The sequence below is a fragment of the Coregonus clupeaformis genome, unplaced genomic scaffold (genome assembly GCF_020615455.1).
Source record: "Coregonus clupeaformis isolate EN_2021a unplaced genomic scaffold, ASM2061545v1 scaf0902, whole genome shotgun sequence".
Classification (NCBI taxonomy): Eukaryota; Metazoa; Chordata; class Actinopteri; order Salmoniformes; family Salmonidae; genus Coregonus; species Coregonus clupeaformis.
The window spans coordinates 97012-123803 of NW_025534356.1; the positions used below are offsets into that span (position 1 = coordinate 97012).

At 42.7% G+C, this 26792-nt stretch overlaps 2 protein-coding genes across 2 annotated transcripts; both read left to right on the forward strand.

The window, feature by feature from the left end:
* Positions 1 to 1511: 1511 nt before the first annotated feature.
* Positions 1512 to 2896, forward strand: LOC121560286 (zinc finger protein 239-like; the record flags this gene model as incomplete). Its single annotated transcript, XM_045217061.1, has 1 exon — positions 1512 to 2896. A coding segment is annotated over one exon (963 nt), but the record flags the coding sequence as incomplete, so codon positions are not given.
* A 5153-nt stretch (positions 2897 to 8049) lies between these two features.
* LOC123485942 (zinc finger protein 664-like) lies at positions 8050 to 26580 on the forward strand. Its single transcript, XM_045217063.1, has 2 exons — positions 8050 to 8069; positions 26000 to 26580. Exons 1-2 carry the CDS (start codon positions 8050 to 8052, stop codon positions 26532 to 26534), a joined length of 555 nt encoding a protein of 184 aa, XP_045072998.1. The 3' UTR covers positions 26535 to 26580.
* The last annotated feature ends 212 nt before the right edge of the window (positions 26581 to 26792 follow it).

Here is a 26792-nt window from a genome sequence, read left to right on the forward strand (position 1 = left end):
CATCCAGCTTTTCCCCCTCTGGGATCGTCTGAGACATCCACCCGGACAGCTGATGAAACAACCGCAGACCATCTCAGGACCTCCACATCCAGCTTTTCCCCCTCTGGGATCGTCTGAGACATCCACCCGGACAGCTGATGAAACTGTGGGTTTCCCCTCTGGGATCGTCTGAGACATCCACCCGGACAGCTGATGAAACAACCGCAGACCATCTCAGGACCTCCACATCCAGCTTTTCCCCTCTGGGATCGTCTGAGACATCCACCCGGACAGCTGATGAAACTGTGGGTTTCCCCTCTGGGATCGTCTGAGACATCCACCCGGACAGCTGATGAAACTGTGGGTTTCCCCTCTGGGATCGTCTGAGACATCCACCCGGACAGCTGATGAAACAACCGCAGACCATCTCAGGACCTCCACATCCAGCTTTTCCCCCTCTGGGATCGTCTGAGACATCCACCCGGACAGCTGATGAAACAACCGCAGACCATCTCAGGACCTCCACATCCAGCTTTTCCCCCTCTGGGATCGTCTGAGACATCCACCCAGACAGCTGATGAAACTGTGGGTTTGCCCTCTGGGATCGTCTGAGACATCCACCCGGACAGCTGATTAAACTGTGGGTTTGCACAACCCAAGAACGGTCACCAGGGTCTTGACCTGACTGCAGTTCGGCGCCGTAACCGACTTCATTTTGGCAAAATGCTCACCTTCGATGGCCACTGGCATGCTGGAGAAGTGTGTTCTTCACGGATGAATCCCGGTTTCAACGGTAACGGGCAGATGGAAGACCGCGTGTATGGCGTTGTGTGGGTGAGCGGTTTGCTGATGTCAACGTCGTGAACACAGTGCCCCATGGTGGCGGTGGGGTTATGGTATGGGCAGGCAGGCATAAGCTACGGACAACGAACACAATTGCATTTGATCAATGGCAATTTGAATGCACAGAGATGCCGTGATGAGATCCTGAGGCAGATTGTCGTGCCATTCATCCGCTGCCATCACCACAATTCCTGGAAGCTGAAAATGTCCCAGTTCTTCCATGGCCTGCATACTCACCAGACATGTCACCCATTGAGCATGTTTGGGATGCTCTGGATCGTATACGACATCGTGTTCCAGTTCACAACCAATATCCAGCAAACAGAAAGGGTCGTATATTGGTGACCAAAAGTCATCTGGCACACTGCTTAGGGTTTCAGCATCTGTAATAACTTATTTCTAGCCTAAATCATCAACTTTACTACTGTTAAAAAATAAGACTAAATATCACTGTTTATCACTGACTGTCATATTAAGACAAGTGTCAAATACGTTTTTAAAAGTATTATAACATTCATTACAGACGTAAATTGTTGTACAACATCATGGGCATTACCTTGCTGTTGTGGGCCTTTAACCAGCTGTCTGACTTTGTTGTTCACACAGGAGAGAGACGTGACTATTGTGGATCCTCTGGGGAGCCTCAACAACATCATGAAGCTGAGGAGGCAGAGAAGAGTCTCTCCACCTCAGAACACCTCAAGAAACACCAGCAGAGACCCACAGGGAAGAAATCTCACTGCTGCTCTGACTGTGGGAAGAGTTATTCAAGATCAGATTCACTAAAACTACACCTAAGAATTCACACAGGAGATAATTCTCACTGCTGCTCTGACTGTGGGAAGAGATTCACCTCTTCAGCAGACCTTAAAAAACATATGAGAATCCATACAGGAGAGAAACCTTATAACTGTGATCAATGTGGGAAGAGTTTTACTCATTCAAGTAATCTGAAAGCACACCAGAGAATACACACTGCAGAGAAACCTTATAGCTGTGATCAATGTGGGAAGAGTTTTTCTAAATCTAGCCATCTGACTATACACAAGAGAACACACACAGGAGAGAAACCTCACCACTGCTTTGACTGCGGAAAGAGTTACTCAAGATCAGATTCACTAAAAATACACCAGAGAATACACACTGGAGAAAAACCTTATAGCTGTGATCAGTGTGGGAAGAGTTTTAATGATACAAGTAGCCTGAAAACACACCAGAGAATTCACACTGGAGAGAAACCTTATGACTGTGATCAGTGTGGGAAGAGTTTTAATGATACAAGTAGCCTGAAAACACACCAGAGAATTCACACTGGAGAGAAACCTTATAGCTGCTCTGACTGTGGGAAGACCTTTTCAAAATCATCTACATTGCAATCACACCAGAGAATTCACACCGGAGAGAAACCTTTTAGCTGCTCCGACTGTGGGAAGAGCTTTTCAAAATTATATACATTACAATCACACCAGAGAATACACACAGGAGAGAAACCTTACAGCTGTGATCAATGTGGGAGGAGTTTTGTTACTTCTAGCCAGCTGACTATACACCAGAGAACACACACAGGAGAGAAACCTTACCACTGCTCAGACTGTGGAAAGAGATACTCTGGTAAAAGATCTCTGATTATACATCAGAAAATACATACATGAAGGAGTTGTTTCATGATATCAATGAAATAATGTCACAATGTGGAAGAACCCTTAAACGTTTTCCCCCTGTTCTATTGATTTCAGCGTGATATGGATATTAGCCTCATCGGGGGAATTGAAAATGTACTATTTATGTGATTAACAAAATTGTGATTAACAAAAACCGGTGTTGCGTTACACTTACCGCGTTGGCGATCCACTTGAATCAAAATGCAACACTTCAAAATGTAGCTAGCTGTTTTTTTTACAAATTGTCGTGGTTTCAACGACTTTACAACAACTTCATTTCAACGTACTTGCAGCCTATAAAACTGGACGCAGTATAAAAAATGCGTCTAAGAACTGTTTTATTAACAATCTTACATCACTTTATTCCACTACTGAAGAAGCATGACTCAAATCACCTACTCATATTTCAAACATCCAGCCTGACAAAATATACATGTTTAATTATTCCATGCCTCACCATTAAGTGAATTATTGCCAATACATATTAACAAAGGGGTGTACATTCGATTTTGATATTTCATATTTCATAATACTTAAATGTAATGTAACATTTAGTCATAATTATTTATGCAACTAACTTACCATTTTTGTACAATTATATTGTTTACAAACAGTGTAGTAAAACCAGCTTATATTTTGGGCTGGATATTACATAATATTCTTACTATTTTAACCAATGTTATTTCCTTAGATGCTCTTTAGTCTTTCAGCTTTTATTGATATTCTTTAGTTTTTTATCCACTGTTTGTTGTCTAGTAAATATTTCAGTGTTTATTTTCACTTCTGAAATGTTCTTTATAAATAAAGCTTTATTTGATTTGAACATATTGTAAAACAAATGAACCCAATGACCGACCAATCAATAAATTCTTGCAAAACCAATGAACAAAGAGAAATTGAACGTTCTGCCGCCGTACGTTCTGCCGCCCTGTACGTTCTGCAGCCGTACGTTCTGTACTTTCTGCCACCCTGTACATTCTGCCACCCTGTACGTTCTGCCACCCTGTACGTTGAAATGTTGAAATCAAACCAGACTCAGCGCTGGATAGAAGAAGTGTTCTTCCTAACCAGTCCCTCAACACCTCTCTGGCTGTAGAAGTGTTCTTCCTAACCAGTCCCTCAACAGCTCTCTGGCTGTAGAAGTGTTCTTCCTAACCAGTCCCTCAACACCTCTCTGGCTGTAGAAGTGTTCTTCCTAACCAGTCCCTCAACACCTCTCTGGCTGTAGAAGTGTTCTTCCTAACCAGTCCATCAACACCTCTCTGGCTGTAGAAGTGTTCTTCCTAACCGGTCCCTCAACAGCTCTCTGGCTGTAGAAGTGTTCTTCCTAACCAGTCCCTCAACACCTCTCTGGCTGTAGAAGTGTTCTTCCTAACCAGTCCCTCAACAGCTCTCTGGCTGTAGAAGTGTTCTTCCTAACCAGTCCCTCAACACCTCTCTGGCTGTAGAAGTGTTCTTCCTAACCAGTTCCTCAACAGCTCTCTGACTGTAGAAGTGTTCTTCCTAACCAGTCCCTCAACACCTCTCTGGCTGTAGAAGTGTTCTTCCTAATCAGTCCCTCAACAGCTCTCTGGCTGTAGAAGTGTTCTTCCTAATCAGTCCCTCAACAGCTCTTTGGCTGTAGAAGTGTTCTTCCTAACCAGTCCCTCAACAGCTCTCTGGCTAAAGAACTGGGGAGGGGTCTTATCTGGTGTCCTGTGTGATCCATTCATCCTTCCATCCCTCCTCAGCCTTCCTCTCATCTGAAGACCCAGTGAGGGTGGAGCTCAGTCAGAGAGCTGTTGAGGGACTGGTTAGGAAGAACACTTCTTCTATCCAGCTCTGAGTCTGGTTTGAGTCTGATACTGCTATCTCTTACCTATCCAGCTCTGAGTCTGGTTTGATTATGTTCCTACTATCTCTTACCTATCCAGCTCTGAGTCTGGTTTGATTATGTTCCTGCTATCTCTTACCTATCCAGCGTTGAGTCTGGTTTGATTATGTTCCTGCTATCTCTTACCTATCCAGCTCTGAGTCTGGTTTGATTATGTTCCTGCTATCTCTTACCTATCCAGCGCTGAGTCTGGTTTGATTATGTTCCTGCTATCTCTTACCTATCCAGCTCTGAGTCTGGTTTGATTATGTTCCTACTATCTCTTACCTATCCAGCTCTGAGTCTGGTTTGATTATGTTCCTGCTATCTCTTACCTATCCGGCGTTGAGTCTGGTTTGATTATGTTCCTGCTATCTCTTACCTATCCAGCTCTGAGTCTGGTTTGATTATGTTCCTGCTATCTCTTACCTATCCAGCTCTGAGTCTGGTTTGATTATGTTCCTGCTATCTCTTACCTATCCAGCGCTGAGTCTGGTTTGATTATGTTCCTGCTATCTCTTACCTATCCAGCGCTGAGTCTGGTTTGATTATGTTCCTGCTATCTCTTACCTATCCAGCGCTGAGTCTGGTTTGATTATGTTCCTGCTATCTCTTACCTATCCAGCTCTGAGTCTGGTTTGATTATGTTCCTGCTATCTCTTACCTATCCAGCTCTGAGTCTGGTTTGATTATGTTCCTGCTATCTCTTACCTATCCAGCTCTGAGTCTGGTTTGATTATGTTCCTGCTATCTCTTACCTATCCAAGAGGTCAACTCCTGATTTCTGGGTCACTGAAGCAGCCTGGGATGGTGCAGTCTGCCCTTTGACCTCTTGAGGAAGATCCAATCTGTCAACAAGCGGCTCTGTTTCTTCACCAGACAGTGGAGTCATCAGTGACAGCAGCTCCTTGGTCTCCTCATCCTGAGGGAGAGTAACACTGAACACACCCTTCCCTGTGTCCTACAAGTTAGTCTACTGTAGGGGGGCATCTCAATAGTCTACAGTGACTTCCTCTATCTCATTTTCTTTCATTGTCATTGATCTCAACAGCAGACAGGTGAAAGCGTTATGGTTTCTGTTTTCACCCGTCCGGTTCTTTCAGATCAGTATGAGCAGAGAACAGAAAACAGTGACAGTGATTCAATTCAGACTATTGAGATGCAACCAAAACCTTTGGGTTCAGACTATTGAGATGCACCCACAACCTTGGGTTCAGACTATTGAGATGCATCCATAACCTTGGGTTCAGACTATTGAGATGCACCCATAACCTTGGGTTCAGACTATTGAGATGCACCCATAACCTTGGGTTCAGACTATTGAGATGCACCCATAACCTTGGGTTCAGACTATTGAGATGCATCCATATCCTTGGGTTCAGACTATTGAGATGCACCCATAACCTTGGGTTCAGACTATTGAGATGCATCCATATCCTTGGGTTCAGACTATTGAGATGCACCCATAACCTTGGGTTCAGACTATTGAGATGCATCCATATCCTTGGGTTCAGACTATTGAGATGCACCCATATCCTTGGGTTCAGACTATTGAGATGCACCCATATCCTTGGGTTCAGACTATTGAGATGCATCCATATCCTTGGGTTCAGGCTATTGAGATGCATCCATATCCTTGGGTTCAGGCTATTGAGATGCATCCATATCCTTGTGTAAGCTTCTGTACTGTACCTTGAATTTGAGCTTGGCTCTGTTGATGTCATTCAGAAACTGCAACCCCCTCTTCAGGAGCTGAGACCCCCCCCCCACCATGCAACTTATACGAAATACGCTGCTGTCCAGGTGGATCTGCATCCCTCCCAGCATGCACTGCAGTAGCCCTGACAGCGGGAAGGACCTGTCGTGATCATTAGGCACCAAACAGAGGAAAACGGACTTCAACACGGTGGGACTACATGGACACTTCCCATAACAAAAGGCTCTGATGGTCTGACATGACACTGTGTTGTAGTGTTGGGGGTGTTACCTGAGACTAGTTCCTGTATATCTGATGGTCTGACATGATACTGTGTTGTAGTGTTGGGGGTGTTACCTGAGACTAGTTCCTGTATCTCTGATGGTTGACCCAGGCCTGGCACAGCGACTGTAGCACCTGGACACATACAGCTGCTGCTCCGGAGGGGGTTGACCCTGGCCTGGCACAGCGACCACAGCACCTGGACACATACAGCTGCTGCTCCGGAGGGGGTTGACCCAGGCCTGGCACAGCGACCACAGCACCTGGACACACAGTAGTAAACAACATTGGCATACAGTGCTTTTGGAAAGTATTCAGAGCCCTTCAGTTTTCCACATTCTGTTACTTTACAGCCTTGTTCTAAAATGGATTCAAGTCTTCTTGGGTATGACGCTACAGGCTTGGCACACCTGTATTTGGGGAGTTTCTCCCATTCTTCTCTGCAGATCCTCTCAAGCTCTGTCAGGTTGGATGGGGAGCGACACTGCACACCTAAATTCATGTCTCTCTAGAGATGTTCGATTGTGTTCAAAGTCCAGGCTCTGGCTGGGCAACTCAAGGACATTCAGAGACTTGTCCCGAAGCCACTCCTGCGTTGCCTTGGCTGTGCGCTTAGGGTCGTTGTCCTGTTGGAAGGCGAACCTTCGCCCCAGTCTGAGGTCCTGAGTGCTCTGGAGCAGGTTTTCATCAAGGATCTCTCTGTACTTTGCTCCATTCATATTTTCCTCGATCCTGACTAGTCTCCCAGTCCCTGTTACTGAAAAACATCCCCACAGCATTATGCTGCCACCACCATGCTTCACCGTAGGGATGGTGTCTGGTTTCCTCCAGACGTGATGCTTGGCATTCAGGCCAAAGAGTTCAATCTTGGTTTACTCAGACCAGAGAACCTTGTTTTTCATGGTCTGAGGCCTTTAGCTGCCTTTTGGCAAACTCCAAGTGGGCTGTCATGTGCCTTTTACTGAGGAGTGGCTTCCGTCTGGCCACTCTACCATAAAGCCCTGATTGGTGGAGTGCTGCAGAGATGGTTGTCCTTCTGGAAGGTTCTCCCATCTCCACAGAGGAACTATGGAGCTCTGTCAGAGTGACCATCGGGTTCTTGGTCACCTCCCTGACCAAGGCCCTTCTCTCCCGATTGCTCAGTTTGGCCGGGCGGCCAGCTCTAGGAAGAGTCTTGGAGGTTACAAACTTTTTCCATTTAACAATGATGGAGGCCACTGCGTTCTTGGGGACCTTCAATGCTACAGAAATGTGTTGGTACCCTTCCCCAGATCTGTGCCTCGACACAATCCTGTCTCGGAGCTCTACGGACAATTCCTTCAATCTCATGGCTTGGTTTTTGCTCTGACATGCACTGTCAACTGTGGGACCTTATATAGACAGGTGTGTGCCTTTCCAAATCATGTCCAAACAATTTAATTTACCACAGGTGGATTCCAATCAAGTTGTAGAAACATCTCAAGGATGATCAGTGGAAACAGGATGCACCTGAGCTGAATTTCGAGTCTAATAGCAAAGGGTCTGAATACTTACAGTGCTGCTTGAAAGTATGTGAACCCTACAGGGCTGGTCATTATTTTGCTATAAAATATTAAAATAAACATAAAATCCTTATTGAAACCACAATTCATAATAAAGACATTCCACGTAATTGACAGACTAAAATATTCCACCCCGATACTCTATTATGTGGTTGTTGTCTTGTTCCCTGTGTCTGAGGGTTGGTGAGTTGGAGAATGCAGTGTCCCAGCAGATGGTGAGTTACGGGCCGATTCCAGATTCTGATCAGTGGAATGACGAATACGATCCTCCAGGCCTGGAGAACCCTGATAACTGTCACGATCGCTTAAGGAGGAGGACCAATGCGCAGCGTTGAATGCGTACATATTATTTATTAAACAGATCACCCGATCAAAACAACGAACGAAACGTGAAGTCCTTCGATACACACAAACCAAAAGGAACAAGAAACCACAACACAAAGTGAAAAGACCGATAGTTAAATATGGCTCCCAATCAGATATACAAACATAGATTACATACCCTGGCTCAACATAACATAGTCCCCAGAGCCAGGGCGTGACAATAACCTGCAATTAGATACAACTTTTATTGGTTCTGACGTGTGAAGGTCATAGAGAAAATCTCAAAAAAGAGGACCTATGATTGGAAGTAGTAATAGAACTAATCACTGAGGTTAATCATGCTTGTAAATACATTTATTAAATGTGTGTGGGTGTAAAAATGTAGTCAAAGGGTGGATTGATAGATGATTTGTATGTTTAATGTAATACTGTATAACTGTGTGAACTGAATGACGAATACGATCCTCCAGGCCTGGAGGACCCTGATAACCTGCAATTAGATACAACTTTCATTTGGTTCTGACGTGTGAAGGTCATAGGGAAAATCTCAAAAAAGAGGACCTATGATTGGAAGTAGTAATATAACTAATCACTGAGGTTAATCATGCTTGTAAATACATTTATTAAATGTGTGTGGGTGTAAAAATGTAGTCAAAGGGTGGATTGATAGATGATTTGTATGTTTAATGTAATGACTAAAATATTCCACCCCGATACTGTATAACTGTGTGAACTGAATGACGAATACGATCCTCCAGGCCTGGAGGACCCTGATAACCTGCAATTAGATACAACTTTCATTGGTTCTGACTTGTGAAGGTCATAGGGAAAATCTCAAAAAAGAAGACCTAAAATTTAGTCAAAGGGTGGATTGATAGATGAATTTGTATGTTTAATGTAATGACTAAAATATTCCACCCCGATACTGTATAGAGTTATAAGACAATAAACCATTAAATATGCGTGACTAACCTTTTCAACTTATGAAACCACTATCAGGGAAGGGAGGCTAGAAACTGTTAAAGATAGAAATTCCTTTACTGTGGAAAGTTACAGCCCGCCTAAAGGTGGGTGGAGTTATCTACAGATGTGTGAACAAGGTCCTTTGTGTGTACGGATATATAAAAAGGACTGTGTGGTCTTCTGAAGGGGGAGAGCTCTCTGAATAAAGAACTGACTATCTGCAGACTGAGATTCTGTCTGTTTTTCTAAAAACTGAAGCCTTTACAACCTTCAGGTGACAGATAGAGTTGAGTAAAAGTTCAGTTAGAACATTGAGATAGAAATTCTCGTGACAGGTGTCTGGCATGAACTGCCCACTTCAGGTCCTGCCACAGCATCTCGATTGGATTTAGGTCAGGACATTGACTTGGCCAAACCAAAACACAAATCTTCTTTCTCCTGAGCCATTCTTTGGTAGATTTGCTTGAATGCTTTGGGTCGTTGTCTTGTTTAAATGAGAATAGTCCATGTAGCCATGATTAGCTGTTCAGGAGTCTTATGGCTTGGGGGTAGAAGCTGTTAAGAAGCCTTTTGGACCTAGACTTGGCGCTCCGGTACCGCTTGCTGTGCGGTAGCAGAGAGAAAAGTCTATGACAATGGTGGCTGGAGTCTTTGATAATTTTTAGGGCCTTCCTCTGACACCGCCTGGTATAGAGGTCCTGGATGGCAGGAAGCTTGGCCCCAGTGATGTACTGGGCCGTACACACTACCCTCTGTAGCGCCATACAGTCGGATGCCGAGCAGTTGCCATAACAGGCGGTGATGCAACCAGTCAGAATGCTCTTGATGGTGCATCTGTAGAACTCTTTGAGGATCTGAGGACCCATGCCAAATCTTTTCAGTCTCCCGAGGGGGAATAGGCTTTGTCGTGCCCTCTTCACGACTGTCTTGGTGTGTTTTGACCATGATAGTTTGTTGGTGATGTGGACACCAAGGAACTTGAAGCTCTCAACCTGTTCCACTACAGCCCCGTCGATGAGAATGGGGGCGTGCTCAGTCCTCTTTTCTTTTTCCTGTAGTCCACAATCATTACCAGGTTTCTTATCTCTATTTATCAGAGTCCCACCCAAACACTTTCCTAACAATCTCTCCTTTGATTGGTTCATTTGGTAGCTAATTATTTACCCACCTGATTCTACTTACCTACTTGATTTAACCAATGCAACTTGGGGTTCACTTATTTTTGCACCTGCACTAATTCCTTTTTAATGTTGTTTTTCTACTACACGCATGATTTCCTATACACCAACATAGGGTATTGGTAAATATAAACCTGTTATGTCAGATCAAAAAGACTGGTTCTGATTAAATGAAAATGTCATGATTAAAACTGAACAAATCTGTAATTGCACAAGGGGTTCACATGCTTTCAAGCAGCACTGTATGCAAATAAGGTATTTCTGTTTTTTTATTTTTAATAAATGTGCAAACATTTCTATAAAACTGTTATTGCTTTGTCATAATTGGGTATTGTGTGTAGATTGATGAGGGGAAAAAAACATATTTAATCAATTTTAGAATAAGGCTGTAACGTAACAAAATGTGGAAAAAGGGAATGGGTCTGAATACTTTCTGAACACCATCACAAATAGTGTTTCACCATTTATTGAGTACGGAGACAAATAGCAAAGGTGTCTCAGATCTATCTAGGTATCTAAATATGGTGTATTCTACCAATCAATGACTATACACAGGGGCACAACGGCCACTGGCCGCAAAAGGCATGGATTTTTACAGCTTTACAGCCACACAAAGGGGATGCCGCTGTGAAATTCGAGGCATTATCAAATGCTTTTCAAAATGTGAATGAGAGACTGATGAAGTGTGTACATGCCTTTCAAGCAACTTTTTTCCAATCATGATTAGAGTCGCATCATGCAGCCTTACAATGTATTAAAAATCTAAACATACAGCCCAACGTTTGCAGAACAACTAAAGTTGCATTAATAACTCTAAATTAAGCATATAGGAGGACCTGTTTCTTTGTTAAACGCTCAACACAGAATAGCCGCACGTGGCCACTCCCTCAAATCGTTTGGAGAAAACATATTTTCTATTTCATTCAACTTTGTTCAGTTGTTTTCTTCAGACTATAAAATAATATAAAATAATGCCACGGAAATCTAAGCTAATCTTGTCTGCTAAATGAACACCCCAATTACACACACACACACACACACACACACACACACACACACACACACACACACACACACACACACACACACACACACACACACACACACACACACACACACACACACACACACACACACACACACACACAGACACACACATACACAAACACACACACACACACACACAAACACACACACACACACACACACACACACACACACACACACACACACACAAAACACACACACACAAACACACAAACACACACACACACACACACACACACACACACACACACACACACACACATTACACACCCTAACCCTAAATTAACTAGTGTAGCCCACAGCCATTTGGCATAGCCGATGCGGCCCGCTCCCAAGGACTGTGGGCTCTCCTTCTCCATGGCTGTCGTGAGTAAGACGTTGAAGCGTGTTAACCCTCGCAAGGCTGCCGGCCCAGACGGCCTCCCTAACCGGGTCCTCAGAGCAGCTGCCTGGAGTGTTTACGGACATATTCAAATCAAATCAAATCACATTTTATTTGTCACATACACATGTTTAGCAGATGTTATTGCGGGTGTAGCGAAATGCTTGTGCTTCTAGCTCCGACAGTGCAGTAATATCTAACAAGTAATATCTAACAATTCCACAACATATACCCAATACACACAAATCTAGTAAAGAATGGAATTTAAGAATATATACATATATGGACAAGCAATGACCGAGCGGCATGGACTAAGATACAGTAGAATATTATAGAATAGAATGCAGTATATACATATGAGATGAGTAGTGCAAGATACAGTGGGGAAAAAAAGTATTTAGTCAGCCACCAATTGTGCAAGTTCTCCCACTTAAAAAGATGAGAGAGGCCTGTAATTTTAATCATAGGTACATGTCAAATATGACAGACAAATTGAGGAAAAAAAATCCAGAAAATCACATTGTAGGATTTTTAATGAATTTATTTGCAAATTAGGGTGGAAAATAAGTATTTGGTCACCTACAAACAAGCAAGATTTCTGGCTCTCACAGACCTGCAACTTCTTCTTTAAGAGGCTCCTCTGTCCTCCACTCGTTACATGTATTAATGGCACCTGTTTGAACTTGTTATCAGTATAAAAGACACCTGTCCACAACCTCAAACAGTCACACTCCAAACTCCACTATGGCCAAGACCAAAGAGCTGTCAAAGGACACCAGAAACAAAATTGTAGACCTGCACCAGGCTGGGAAGACTGAATCTGCAATAGGTAAGCAGCTTGGTTTGAAGAAATCAACTGTGGGAGCAATTATTAGGAAATGGAAGACATACAAGGCCACTGATAATCTCCCTCGATCTGGGGCTCCACGCAAAATCTCACCCCGTGGGGTCAAAATGATCACAAGAACGGTGAGCAAAAATCCCAGAACCACATGGGGGGACCTAGTGAATGACCTGCAGAGAGCTGGGACCAAAAGTAACAAAGCCTACCATCAGTAACACACTACGCCCAGGGACTCAAATCCTGCAGTGCCAGACGTGTCCCCCTGCTTAAGCCAGTACATGTCCAGGCCCGTCTGAAGTTTGCTAGAGTGCATTTGGATGATCCAGAAGAGGATTGGGAGAATGTCATATGGTCAGATGAAACCAAAATAGAACTTTTTGGTAAAAACCCAACTCGTCGTGTTTGGATGACAAAGAATGCTGAGTTGCATCCAAAGAACACCATACCTACTGTGAAGCATGGGGGTAGAAACATCATGCTTTGGGGCTGTTTTTCTGCAAAGGGACCAGGACGACTGATCCGTGTAAAGGAAAGAATGAATGGGGCCATGTATCATGAGATTTTGAGTGAAAACCTCCTTCCATCAGCAAGGGCATTGAAGATGAAACGTGGCTGGGTCTTTCAGCATGACAATGATCCCAAACACACCGCCCGGGCAACGAAGGAGTGGCTTCGTAAGAAGCATTTCAAGGTCCTGGAGTGGCCTAGCCAGTCTCCAGATCTCAACCCCATAGAAATTCTTTGGAGGGAGTTGAAAGTCTGTGTTGCCCAGCGACAGCCCCAAAACATCACTGCTCTAGAGGAGATCTGCATGGAGGAATGGGCCAAAATACCAGCAACAGTGTGTGAAAACCTTGTGAAGACTTACAGAAAACGTTTGACCTGTGTCATTGCCAACAAAGGGTATATAACAAAGTATTGAGAAACTTTTGTTATTGACCAAATACTTATTTTCCACAATAATTCGCAAATAAATTCATAAAAAATCCTACAATGTGATTTTCTGGATTTTTTTTCCTCATTTTGTCTGTCATAGTTGACGTGTACCTATGATGAAAATTACAGGCCTCTCTCATCTTTTTAAGTGGGAGAACTTGCACAATTGGTGGCTGACTAAATACTTTTTTTCCCCACTGTATGTAAACATTATTAAAGTGACTAGTGTTACATTTCTTAAAGTGGCCAGTGATGTCAATAGGCAGCAGCAGCCTCTAATGTGCTAGGGATGGCTATTTAACAGTCTGATGGCCTTGAGATAGAAGCTGTTTTTCATTCTCTCGGTCCCAGCTTTGATGCACCTGGCGGAGTGGCGCCAGGAAAATAACCTCTCCCTCAAAGTCAACAAAACGAAGGAGCTGTTCGTGGACTTCAGGAAACAGCAGAGGGAGCACCCCCTGTCCACATCTACTGGACCGCAGTGGAGAAGGTGGAAAGCTTCAAGTTCCTCTGCGTATATTTCACTGACAATCTGAAATGGTCCACCCACACAGACAGTGTGGTGAAGAAGGCGCAACAGCGCCTCTTTAACCTCAGGAGGCTGAAGAAATTTGGCTTGGCCCCTAAGACCCTCACAAACTTTTACAGATGCACAATTGAGAGCATCCTGTTGGGCTGTTATCACCGCCTGGTACGGCAACTGCACCGCCCGCAACCACAGGGCTCTCCAGAGGGTGGTGCAGTCTGCCCAACGCATCACCGGGGTCAAACTACCCGCCCTCCAAGACACCTACAGCACACGATGTCACAGGAAGGCCAAAAAGATCATCAAGGACATCAACCACCCGAGCCACTGCCTGTTCACCCCGCTATCATCCAGAAGGCGAGGTCAGTACAGGTGCATCAGAGCTGGGACCGAGAGAATGAAAAACATTAGAGGCTTCTGCCCTATGTACATAGATATGGAATCACTGATCACTTTAATAATGGAACACTAGTCGTCACTTTAATAATGTTTACATACTGCTTTACTCATTTTCATATGTATATACTGCATTCTATTCTACTGTATTTTAGTCAATGCCACTCCGACAATGCTCCTCCTAATATTTATATATTTCTTAATTCCATTCTTTTACTTTTAGATTAGTGTGTATTGTTGTGAATTGTTAGATACTACTGCACTGTTGGAGCTAGGAACACAAGCATTTCGCTGCACCCGCAATAGCATCTGCTAAATACAGTGGGGGAAAAAAGTATTTAGTCAGCCACCAATTGTGCAAGTTCTCCCACTTAAAAAGATGAGAGAGGCCTGTAATTTTCATCATAGGTACACGTCAACTATGACAGACAAATTGAGAAATTTTTTTTTCCAGAAAATCACATTGTAGGATTTTTTATGAATTTATTTGCAAATTATGGTGGAAAATAAGTATTTGGTCACCTACAAACAAGCAAGATTTCTGGCTCTCACAGACCTGCAACTTCTTCTTTAAGAGGCTCCTCTGTCCTCCACTCGTTACATGTATTAATGGCACCTGTTTGAACTTGTTATCAGTATAAAAGACACCTGTCCACAACCTCAAACAGTCACACTCCAAACTCCACTATGGCCAAGACCAAAGAGCTGTCAAAGGACACCAGAAACAAAATTGTAGACCTGCACCAGGCTGGGAAGACTGAATCTGCAATAGGTAAGCAGCTTGGTTTGAAGAAATCAACTGTGGGAGCAATTATTAGGAAATGGAAGACATACAAGGCCACTGATAATCTCCCTCGATCTGGGGCTCCACGCAAAATCTCACCCCGTGGGGTCAAAATGATCACAAGAACGGTGAGCAAAAATCCCAGAACCACATGGGGGGACCTAGTGAATGACCTGCAGAGAGCTGGGACCAAAAGTAACAAAGCTTACCATCAGTAACACACTACGCCCAGGGACTCAAATCCTGCAGTGCCAGACGTGTCCCCCTGCTTAAGCCAGTACATGTCCAGGCCCGTCTGAAGTTTGCTAGAGTGCATTTGGATGATCCAGAAGAGGATTGGGAGAATGTCATATGGTCAGATGAAACCAAAATAGAACTTTTTGGTAAAAACCCAACTCGTCGTGTTTGGATGACAAAGAATGCTGAGTTGCATCCAAAGAACACCATACCTACTGTGAAGCATGGGGGTAGAAACATCATGCTTTGGGGCTGTTTTTCTGCAAAGGGACCAGGACGACAGATCCATGTAAAGGAAAGAATGAATGGGGCCATGTATCATGAGATTTTGAGTGAAAACCTCCTTCCATCAGCAAGGGCATTGAAGATGAAACGTGGCTGGGTCTTTCAGCATGACAATGATCCAAAACACACCGCCCGGGCAACGAAGGAGTGGCTTCGTAAGAAGCATTTCAAGGTCCTGGAGTGGCCTAGCCAGTCTCCAGATCTCAACCCCATAGAAATTCTTTGGAGGGAGTTGAAAGTCTGTGTTGCCCAGCGACAGCCCCAAAACATCACTGCTCTAGAGGAGATCTGCATGGAGGAATGGGCCAAAATACCAGCAACAGTGTGTGAAAACCTTGTGAAGACTTACAGAAAACGTTTGACCTGTGTCATTGCCAACAAAGGGTATATAACAAAGTATTGAGAAACTTTTGTTATTGACCAAATACTTATTTTCCACAATAATTCGCAAATAAATTCATAAAAAATCCTACAATGTGATTTTCTGGATTTTTTTTCCTCATTTTGTCTGTCATAGTTGACGTGTACCTATGATGAAAATTACAGGCCTCTCTCATCTTTTTAAGTGGGAGAACTTGCACAATTGGTGGCTGACTAAATACTTTTTTTCCCCACTGTATGTGTATGTGACCAATAACATTTGATTTGATTTGATCAGGACCTATGGTAAGGACAATTCAGAGTCTGCTATTCTGTTCTTCTGAAATAGACTACATTTTCTTCATATCATGCTTCTTTAGACCTGTGTAAAATAAATAATGGATTTATTTAAAAATGTGAAGCATCATGTTGGCGTTTCCACTCATGTAAAAACTATTGATTAACTCTACTATTTTTTTTGTTATTGCACATGTGCACTTCACACAGTAGCCATTCCCTAACGAAAATATGCAAATAAATGCTAGAACGCGCCAATAGGACCTCTCTTGCTCCTGCTTGGCTCTGCACACTTCCTTGCTTGTTCTGCCCACTAGGATTAATTTGCTCCCATTGGAAACGACAGGCTCTGGTCTATCTTGGGTTAGTTATAAGAAATATTTGGCCACACAGTCTGTGAAGAGCATGAGGTGTGGCTAACGTTAGCCAGCTTGAGCTAGCTACCGAGCTAGCATACGAACTCTGTAGCACAGAGTAGATAAATATTGCATTGTGGGTAGTTTAGAAGATATCCGGAAATAAGTTAATGAATATGTAATAACGCAAAAACATAACTGTTTGTACTTAATAGGTAACCAGATCGTGACTACAACTAATTTACTAAGTATTTAACCACACTGTGTTGTTACATTGGTGGGTAAAAAGAACTCATGCTTCTTACCCTTTAACTTTTTGTCTGAAAATAAAATCTACATTTTACTCAACTTCGTTACCCACTCCAGTCAGCAGATGGCGATGTGGAACTTTAAGGCTATGCTGCTAGTGTGACGTATAATCTAGTGGACGGAACGCTTCTTTCAACAGCAGCAACAGTTAGTCAGACACCTCGGTAGCTTGCTAGCCAAAATAGCCGAACCAATAAAGCTCTTTAGACGCTTTCGTGTATATTAGCCACTGTGTTTTAAACCCACTTCTGTCGTCTAGTTAGTTATCCCATTTAATTTCATATTTACGGTGTTGTTGTTATTGGTCAGCTAGCTGGCTGGTTAAGTTAGCATTAGCCTAGCTAGCTAACATCCCCGACCATGAGCTCACTAAGCTACTCTCCTCCTGCTAAAGAAGAGGAGGTCTGCTGGACGGAGAAAGAAGGTCTGTGGCTGAACATTGTCGTGAAAGAGGAGAAGGAAGAGGAGGATGTTACAATACAAAAACAAGTAGAGGGTGAGGCTGTTACAGTGAAAGAAGAGGAGGATGCAGTTTTTGGAGTGAAAGAAGAGGGGGAGATGACTGTCACATCGAAAAAGGAGGAGGAAGAAGAGGAGGGAACTGGATATCTGCTTCCGGTTTCCCAAAGGCATCTTAAGGCATCCAATGGTTCTAATGATGAACTTAACCTTAAGATGGTTTTGGGAAACCGGACCCTGATTAACACTAGTAAGTACTGTCTTAAAAACAGAGGCACAAACTCTGCAGTTGTTGAACTGATGTGTGGTGTTAAAGGGGAAATCTGCAGTTGCTACATCCATATTTGGACTTTTAAATGATTTATATTCTTGAAGAATATATCACATGCCTCATGAGCTTAGTTCAACTGTCGTACCCCATCAGATCCCAAAATAAGCTTTTTTTTGCTCCAATGTTTAGAAACAGTGTAAATGTAAACCAACACTGTATCGCCTCAACATGGTTAAAACTATAATGGTGATGTCATGGATGGTCAGTCCTTGCATCCATAGGTCTGTCTATGAATTTGAGAGTAGTTACATTTCTCCAGTCCCATCCATCATCTTATTACCAAAACAGTGGCGGAATGACAGCTTTGTTATTGTTTGAACTGCAGATTGGTTGATTGATTGATGTGGCTTTTTTAAAGGGACAACCTTGGATTTAAACATAAACAAAATGGCTGCCCTTAGACTTGGTTTGGTAAACAGCTGAGGGATGGGGGCTGGAGAAATGTAACCACTCTCAAATTCATAGAGAAAGCTATTGTAGCAACCTTAACCCAAAACCTAGCGACCTCATCAAGAAGTTCAGACGTCTTGGTATAACAGTTATAAGGTGTTGGCTTGACAGTCTCTGGACCCAGGTTTGAGTCCAGCTCAGGGCTACCCCTGGAATTCACTACACTATGAATACAAGGACTGGCCGTCCATAAGGTCAAAATGATAGTTTTAACCAGATTGATTAATGGACATACACAAAATAGTCAAAATTGGTGAAGTGAAATGAAAAAAATAACTTGTTTCAAGAAATTCTATAAAATTAATAATGGAAAAGTGGTGCGTGCATATATATTCACCCCCTTTGCTATGAAGCCCCTAAATAAGATCTGGTGCAACCAATTACCTTCAGAAGTCACATAATTAGTTAAAGTCCACATGTGTGCAATCTAAGTGTCACATGATCTCATAATATATACACCTGTTCTGAAAGGCCCCATAGTCTGCAACACCACTAAGCAAGGGGCACCACCAAGCAAGTGGCACCATGAAGAACAAGGAGCTCTCCAAACAGGTCAGCGACAACGTTGTGGAGAAGTACAGATCAGGGTTGGGTTAAAAAAAAATATCAGAAACTTTGAACATCCCACGGAGCACCATTAAATCCATTATTAAAAAATGGAAAGAATATGGCACCACAACAAACCTGCCAAGAGAGGGCCGCCCACCAAAACTCACGGACCAAAAAGCATGTGGGAGACTCCCCAAACATATGGAAGAAGGTACTCTGGTCAGATGAGACTAAAATTGAGTAGTTATGCACACTCAAGTTTTCTGTTTTTTTGTCTTATTTCTTGTTTGTTTCACAATAAAAAAATATTTAGCATCTTCAAAGTGGTAGGCATGTGGTGTAAATGAAATGATACAGACCCCCCAAAATCCATTTTAATTCCAGGTTGTAAGGCAACAAAATAGAAAAAATGCCAAGGGGGGTGAATACTTTCGCAAGCCACTGTAGATACAACATCCTGTTGAAACAACACTTGTATAGCTCCATTGTTGTTGAATGGACTAAAGGAAAAACAAATATTTCCTACTGATGAGTCAACAGGGTTAATTGTAGGTATGTCCTGAGGTTCAGGTCTTGACACGTTCCTGAATAATAAAGCAGCACCTGAGGGAATGGCATCTAAAACAATTGCAAAATCTTTAGGTGTTACAGGGATCTTGTAAAGGGATAAGAATTTCCTTATAATTAAGTAAAATACCCTCTGCATGTACAAGTTTGCTCACCAATAGGATATTATTTCGGAACCAATATTCTAAAAACAAAGAAATATTTTTATACAATATGTCCCGATTATTCCATATATAATATCTATGTGGAGAAAAATGATGCTGATAAATTACAGACCATGACAAGAAAACCTGCCGATGAAAAGCAGAGAGTTTCACTGGAACTTTGTCAATATTATAATCACAAATCAACATGAAGTTAAGGCCACCAAAAGTAGAGAAGACACGATGAGGAATAAAGTTCCACTTCTTGGGAATTGTTTTATCCAATTGATCTTAAAAGTATTATTTAAGGTAGTAAAGTCCAGGAAATTCAGCCCACCATACTCCTAAATGTTAATTACAACAGTTTTCCTAATATAATGGGTACGGTTTCTCCACAGAAAGTTGAAAAGCATCTGGTCTATCTCTTTGCTTAATTTACCATCAAGATTTAAAGATACATTTTACATTTACATTTTAGTCATTTAGCAGACGCTCTTATCCAGAGCGACTTACAGTTAGTGAGTGCATACATTATTTATATTTTTCATACTGGCCCCCCAGTGGGAATCGAACCCACGCTCTACCAACTGAGCTACATCCCTGCCGGCCATTTCCCTACCCTGGACGACGCTGGGCCAATTGTGCGCCGCCCCATGGGTCTCCCGGTCGCGGCCGGCTACGACAGAGCCTGGATTCGAAGCAGGATCTCTAGTGGCACAGCTAGCACTGCGATGCAGTGCCTTAGACCACTGCGCCACTCGGTTAGTCAAGAGATACCCTCAGCCTTGGTTATTAGGACTCTGGCCGTTGATTTAGCTTCTTCTGGGGGTTTTTTAATAAGAGGGTTAAAATGTAGTAAAGCCTCTAGACTTCTGATCCTTAGTTACGCCTAAAAATATGTAAGTTCTTCTTTCACTGGAATACCATAATATGTAGGGTGTCACACAATCTTTGACAGCCATGAGTTGCCACGTTTATTAATGTTAAGACATAGACGATGATGCTTTTGGAAAAGGATTCTATCACATTGATCGATACGGGAATCTGACTAGCGTCTTTTCAGAAAAAGTGTAGTATCGTCAGCCAGCTGGCTTATAATAATTTCTTTACCAGCTAAGGAAATACCTTGTACAGGACTATTATTAAAATAATTTGTAAGAACAAGACACTGTATTAATATATGTAGCCTTAGAAATAAGGTTAATGAAATCAATAACTTGCTAACTTCGGATAACATTCATATACTGGCCATCTCTGACATTTAATCCTGGTAAAAGTTCCCTGTCTTAGGTCAGTTAGGATCACCACTTTATTTTAAGAATGTGAAATGTCATAATAATAGTGATTTATTTAAGCTTTTATTTATTTCATTATATTTCCAGTGGGTCAGAAGTTTACATACACTCAATTAGTATTTGGTAGCATTGACTTTAAATTGTTTAACTTGGGTCAAACGTTTCGGGTAGCCTTCCTCAAGCTTCCCACAATAAGTTGGGTGAAATTTGGACCATTCCTCCTGACAGAGCTGGTGTAACTGAGTCAGGTTTGTAGGCCTCCTTGCTCGCACACGCTTTTTCAGTTCTGCCCACAAATGTTCTATAGGATTGAGGTCAGGGCTTTGTGATGGCCACTCCAATACCTTGACTTTGTTGTCCTTAAGACATTTTGCTACAACTATGGAAGTATGCTTGGGGTCATTGTCCATTTGGAAACCATTTGCGACCAAGCTTTAACTTCCTGACTGATGTCTTGAGATGTTGCTTCAATATATCCACGTAATTTTCCTTCCTCATGATGCAATCTATTTTGTGAAGTGCACCAGTCCCTCCTGCAGCAAAGCACCCCCACAGCATGATGCTGCTACCCCCGTACTTCGCGGTTGGGATAGTGTTCTTCGGCTTGCAAGCAACCCCCTTTATCCTCCAAACATAACGATGGTCATTATGGCCAAACAGTTCTATTTCTGTTTCATCAGACCAGAGGACATTTCTCCAAAAAGTACGATCTTTGTCCCCATGTGCAGTTGCAAACCGTAGTCTGGCTTTTTAATGGCAGTTTTGGAGCAGTGGCTTCTTCCTTGCTGAGCGGCCTTTCAGGTTATGTCGATATAGGACTCGTTTTACTGTGGATATAGATACTTCTGTACCTGTTTCCTCAATCATCTTCACAAGGTCCTTTGCTGCTGTTCTGGGATTGATTTGCACTTTTCACAGAACGCGTCTCCTTTTTGAGCGGTGTGACGGCTGCGTGGTCCCATGGTGTTTATACTTGCGTACTATTGTTTGTACAGATGAACGTGGTACCTTCAGGCGTTTGGAAATTGCTCCCAAGGATGAACCAGACTTGTGGAGGTCTAGAAGTTTTTTTCTGAGGTTTTGGCTGATTTCTTTTGATTTTCCTATGATGTCAAGCAAAGAGGCACTGAGTTTGAAGGTAGGCTTTGAAATACATCCACAGGTACACCTCCGATTGACTCAAATGATGTCAATTAGCCTATCAGAAGCTTCTAAAGCCATGACATCATTTTCTGGAATTTTCCAAGCTGTTTAAAGGCACAGTCAACATAGTGTATGTAAACTTCTGACCAGAGCATATGAGCGGAGTGGAGTGGGAGCGGACGGATTCTGAACAGAGCGCAGAGCGGCATTTTTAAAAGGACGGAGCGTCGCCCTATGTCCCGCTCCAATTTCGCTCGCTCACACCACGAGTCTGAAGCATGCTCAAGCCTGACCCAGAATCCATCTGTTTAATTTAATTTGTGTCGTCCATGAATTTGTATTTTATAGAGCGAGAGGAGCAGCAGCAGCAACAAGAGAAAAGGGTTGAGGAATTCAGAAGTTTATTCACTGCACACAAAGACCCAACCATAACAAGGGAGAGAAAAAGAGAGCTGGATGTAGCATTTTTTAAAATGATTTTCATGGACTATGAACTGCTGAGTAAAGGAGAACGCGAAGGGATGCAACACTTCACCAGCGCAGCTCAACCGGGCTACACCCCCCCCAAGAAACTATGATAAATCAGTACTTTACTTTGTCAAATTTACATCTGAGATTCACATGCTTCAGCTGGCGATCAAAAACGCTGTTAACGAGCACGACAACATTAATAGGCTGTTAGTGAAAGTCGGGCACCTGGTGAAAAGTGTACGCAAGAGCACAGAGGAAACCGACCAATTAGGTGTCCGCCCCACAAATGCCTGCGCCATTCGATGGAGCAGCCAGTTGCGGATGATTCAGTCGTTCATCCGGTTGTTCCAAAAAGACCCGTTATGGCAAAACAAACTCATGTCTAATGTTGCTAACATCACCCTGAATCAAGTTCGGTGCTGACACCACTAGCAGACCTCACAGACAAAATGCAGATGGAGCTGGGGAACCTGGGGATGATCCTCCCTGCTGTCACAGAAATCAAATCCCTGCTCACCGATTACACTCACGCTGCACTTCCAATGGGCATCGCTGCAGAAACATTGGCAAACAACGTGTCAATTCGCTATGGAATATACTATACTGATAAACATCTCATTTTAGCGTCAGTGTTAGATCCCCATTTCAAGACAGAATGGATAATCCGAGATGAGTCTGCATGCAACAAATTCGGGGAGATAAAGTAAGGCTGTGGTTTAAGCTAAAAGTGAAATACATGCAGATTTTGTTCCTTTTTTGGAGCGAGCGGGGGGAGCGGAGGGGTGAACAGCTCCGTGAGCGCTGAGCGATAATGAGCGGACTGGCCTGATGTGGCTTTGAGCGGGGGGAGCGGAGGCGTGAACAGCTCCGTGAGCGAGGTGCTGAGATTCTCACCGCTCCACTCCGCTCATATGCTCTGCTTCTGACCCACTGGAATTGTGATACAGTGAATTATAAGTGAAATAATCTGTCTGTAAACAATTGTTGGAAAAATTACTTGTCATGCACAAAGTAGATGTCCTAACCAACTTGCCAAAACTATAGTTTGTTAACAAGAAATTTGTGGAGTGGTTGAAAAACGAGTTTTAATGACTCCAACCTAAGTGTATGTAAACTTCCGACTTCAACTATACATTGAACGGACCCGAGATATCCGGTGAAGTTATGGGTCCTACAGTAGATCTGTTGTTGTTAGGTGAAGTTATGGGTCCTACAGTAGGTCTGTGTTATTGTTAGGTGAAGTTATGGGTCCTACAGTAGGTCTGTGCTGTTAAGTGAAGTTATGGGTCCTACAGTAGGTCTATGTTGTTAGGTGAAGTTATGGGTCCTACAGTAGGTCTATGTTGTTAGGTGAAGTTATGGGTCCTACAGTAGGTCTATGTTGTTAGGTGAAGTTATGGGTCCTACAGTAGGTCTATGTTGTTAGGTGAAGTTATGGGTCCTACAGTAGGTCTGTTATGTTGGGTTGTTAGGTGAAGTTATGGGTCCTACAGTAGGTCTATGTTGTTAGGTGAAGTTATGGGTCCTACAGTAGGTCTATGTTGTTAGGTGAAGTTATGGGTCCTACAGTAGGTCTATGTTGTTAGGTGAAGTTATGGGTCCTACAGTAGGTCTATGTTGTTAGGTGAAGTTATGGGTCCTACAGTAGGTCTATGTTGTTAGGTGAAGTTATGGGTCCTACAGTAGGTCTATGTTATTGTTAGGTGAAGTTATGGGTCCTACAGTAGGTCTATGTTGTTAGGTGAAGTTATGGGTCCTACAGTAGGTCTATGTTGTTAGGTGAAGTTATGGGTCCTACAGTAGGTCTGTGTTGTTGTTAGGTGAAGTTATGGGTCCTACAGTAGGTCTATGTTGTTAGGTGAAGTTATGGGTCCTACAGTAGGTCTATGTTAATGTTAGGTGAAGTTATGGGTCCTACAGTAGGTCTATGTTGTTGTTATGTGAAGTTATGGGTCCTACAGTAGGTCTATGTTGTTGTTATGTGAAGTTATGGGTCCTACAGTAGGTCTATGTTGTTAGGTGAAGTTATGGGTCCTACAGTAGGTCTATGTTGTTGTTAGGTGAAGTTATGGGTCCTACAGTAGGTCTGTGTTGTTTTTGTGAGGTGAAGTTATGGGTCCTAACACCATTCAACATCCTAGATTTACCAGGTTATTACTTCTAAATAAACTGCTGTTCACCATCTGGGACCATTCAACATCCTAGATTTACCAGGTTATTACTTCTAAATAAACTGCTGTTCACCATCTGGGACCATTCAACATCCTAGATTTACCAGGTTATTACTTCTAAATAAACTGCTGTTCACCATCTGGGACCATTCAACATCCTAGATTTACCAGGTTATTACTTCTAAATAAACTGCTGTTCACCATCTGGGACCATTCAACATCCTAGATTTACCAGGTTATAACTTCTAAATAAACTGCTGTTCACCATCTGGGACCATTCAACATCCTAGATTTACCAGGTTATTACTTCTAAATAAACTGCTGTTCACCATCTGGGACCATTCAACATCCTAGATTTACCAGGTTATTACTTCTAAATAAACTGCTGTTCATCATCTGGGACCATTCACCATCCTAGATTTATAATATGTAATCAGTTACAGAAAGCTGGGTGTATGTGTCACACCTCACTACTTCACAGGAGAGGCATTTGAACTTTATTTTTAACGTAATTTTTTTTACGTTTTTGGGGTTGTCTATTTCAGTCAGCTTTCCTTCTTTACAGCTTTATTTATCTAAGATAATATTTAGTTGTGATAGTTGCAAAATACCTATTTTTGGATGCAGCTCTTGTTAGCTTGAATGCTAACGCTCATTGACAGGCTGGTAGCAAAGCTAGCCAAAGAGCATTTTACTCAGACATTATATTAAACAGGACATTCAAATGAGCCTTATCAATTATAATCCAAAAGTAGTGTGACATGCACTCATAAGCAACCTGTAAATGGAGCTTAATGTGAGTTTCCTTGAGTAGCTCCCGATCTTGCGCTGACAATGTGTGGTAATATTCAGAATACATTGTGAATACATTTTTGCCCACGCAGATATACTAGCGGTTTCCGCATTAGCAGGGAGGTGTTTCTGCAACCAAATTGCGTACGTGTCGCCCTCGAAAGGGTCCTATATTGGTGACTAAGTGTCGTCTGGCACACTGCTTAGGGATTCAGCAACTTTAATAACTTATTTATATCCCAGAATCTTCCACTACTGTGAAAAAAACAAGACTAAATATATCTGTTGTTGCTCAGTTGTTATTAAGACAATAGTCCAAAAAGTTTTAAGCATTAAAACATTCATTACAGATATACATTGTTGTACAACATCATGGGCATCACCTTTTAGCTAAAATAAACCGTGGATTTCTGCTGTTGTGGGTCTTTAACCATCTGTCTGACTTTGTTGTTCACACAGGAGACAGACGTGACTATCGTGGATCCTCTGGGGAGCCTCAACAACATCATGAAGCTGAGGAGTCAGAGAAGAGTCCCTCCAGATCAGAACACCTCGAGAAACACCAGCGGAAACCCACAGGGAAGAAATCTCATTGCTGCTCTGACTGTGGGAAGATATTCAACTCTTCAGCAGACCTTAAAAGACATATGAGAACACACACAGGAGAGAAACCTTATAGCTGTGATCAATGTGGGAAGAATTTTACTTCATCTAGCCAGCTGACTATCCACCAGAGAACACACACAGGAGAGAAACCTTATCACTGCTCTGACTGTGGGAAGAGTTTTGTTTCATCCAAATATTTAGAATCACACCAGAGAACACACACAGGAGAGAAGCCTTATAGCTGTGATCAATGTGGGAAGAGTTTTAGTCAATCAAGCAACCTGATGGTACATTTGAGAACGCACACTGGAGAGAAACCTTATAGCTGTGATCAATGTGGGAAGAGTTTTGGTCAATCAAGCAACCTGATGGTACATTTGAGAACACACACTAGAGAGAAACCTTATAGCTGTGATCAATGTGGCAAGAGATACGCTGGTAAAAGAACTCTGATTAAACATCAGAAAGTACATACATGAAGGAGTTGTTTCATGATATCAATTAAATAATGTCACAATGTTTTAACATTGTACATTGAGACCCCCCATGCAACTTATACGAAATACGCTGCTGTCCAGGTGGCTCTGCATCCCTCCCAGCATGCACTGCAGTAGCCCTGACAGCGGGAAGGACCTGTCGTGATCATTAGGCACCAAACAGAGGAAAACGGACTTCAACAAGGTGGGACTACATGGACACCTCCCATAACAAAAGGCTCTGATGGTCTGACATAACAC

Coding starts and splice junctions, on each gene's coding strand:
- LOC123485942 (XM_045217063.1), top strand. CDS start 8,050: ATGCAGTGTCCCAGCAGATG. Junction 8,070..25,999: donor ATGCAGTGTCCCAGCAGATG/GTGAGTTACGGG, acceptor CAGATCAGAACA/CCTCGAGAAACACCAGCGGA.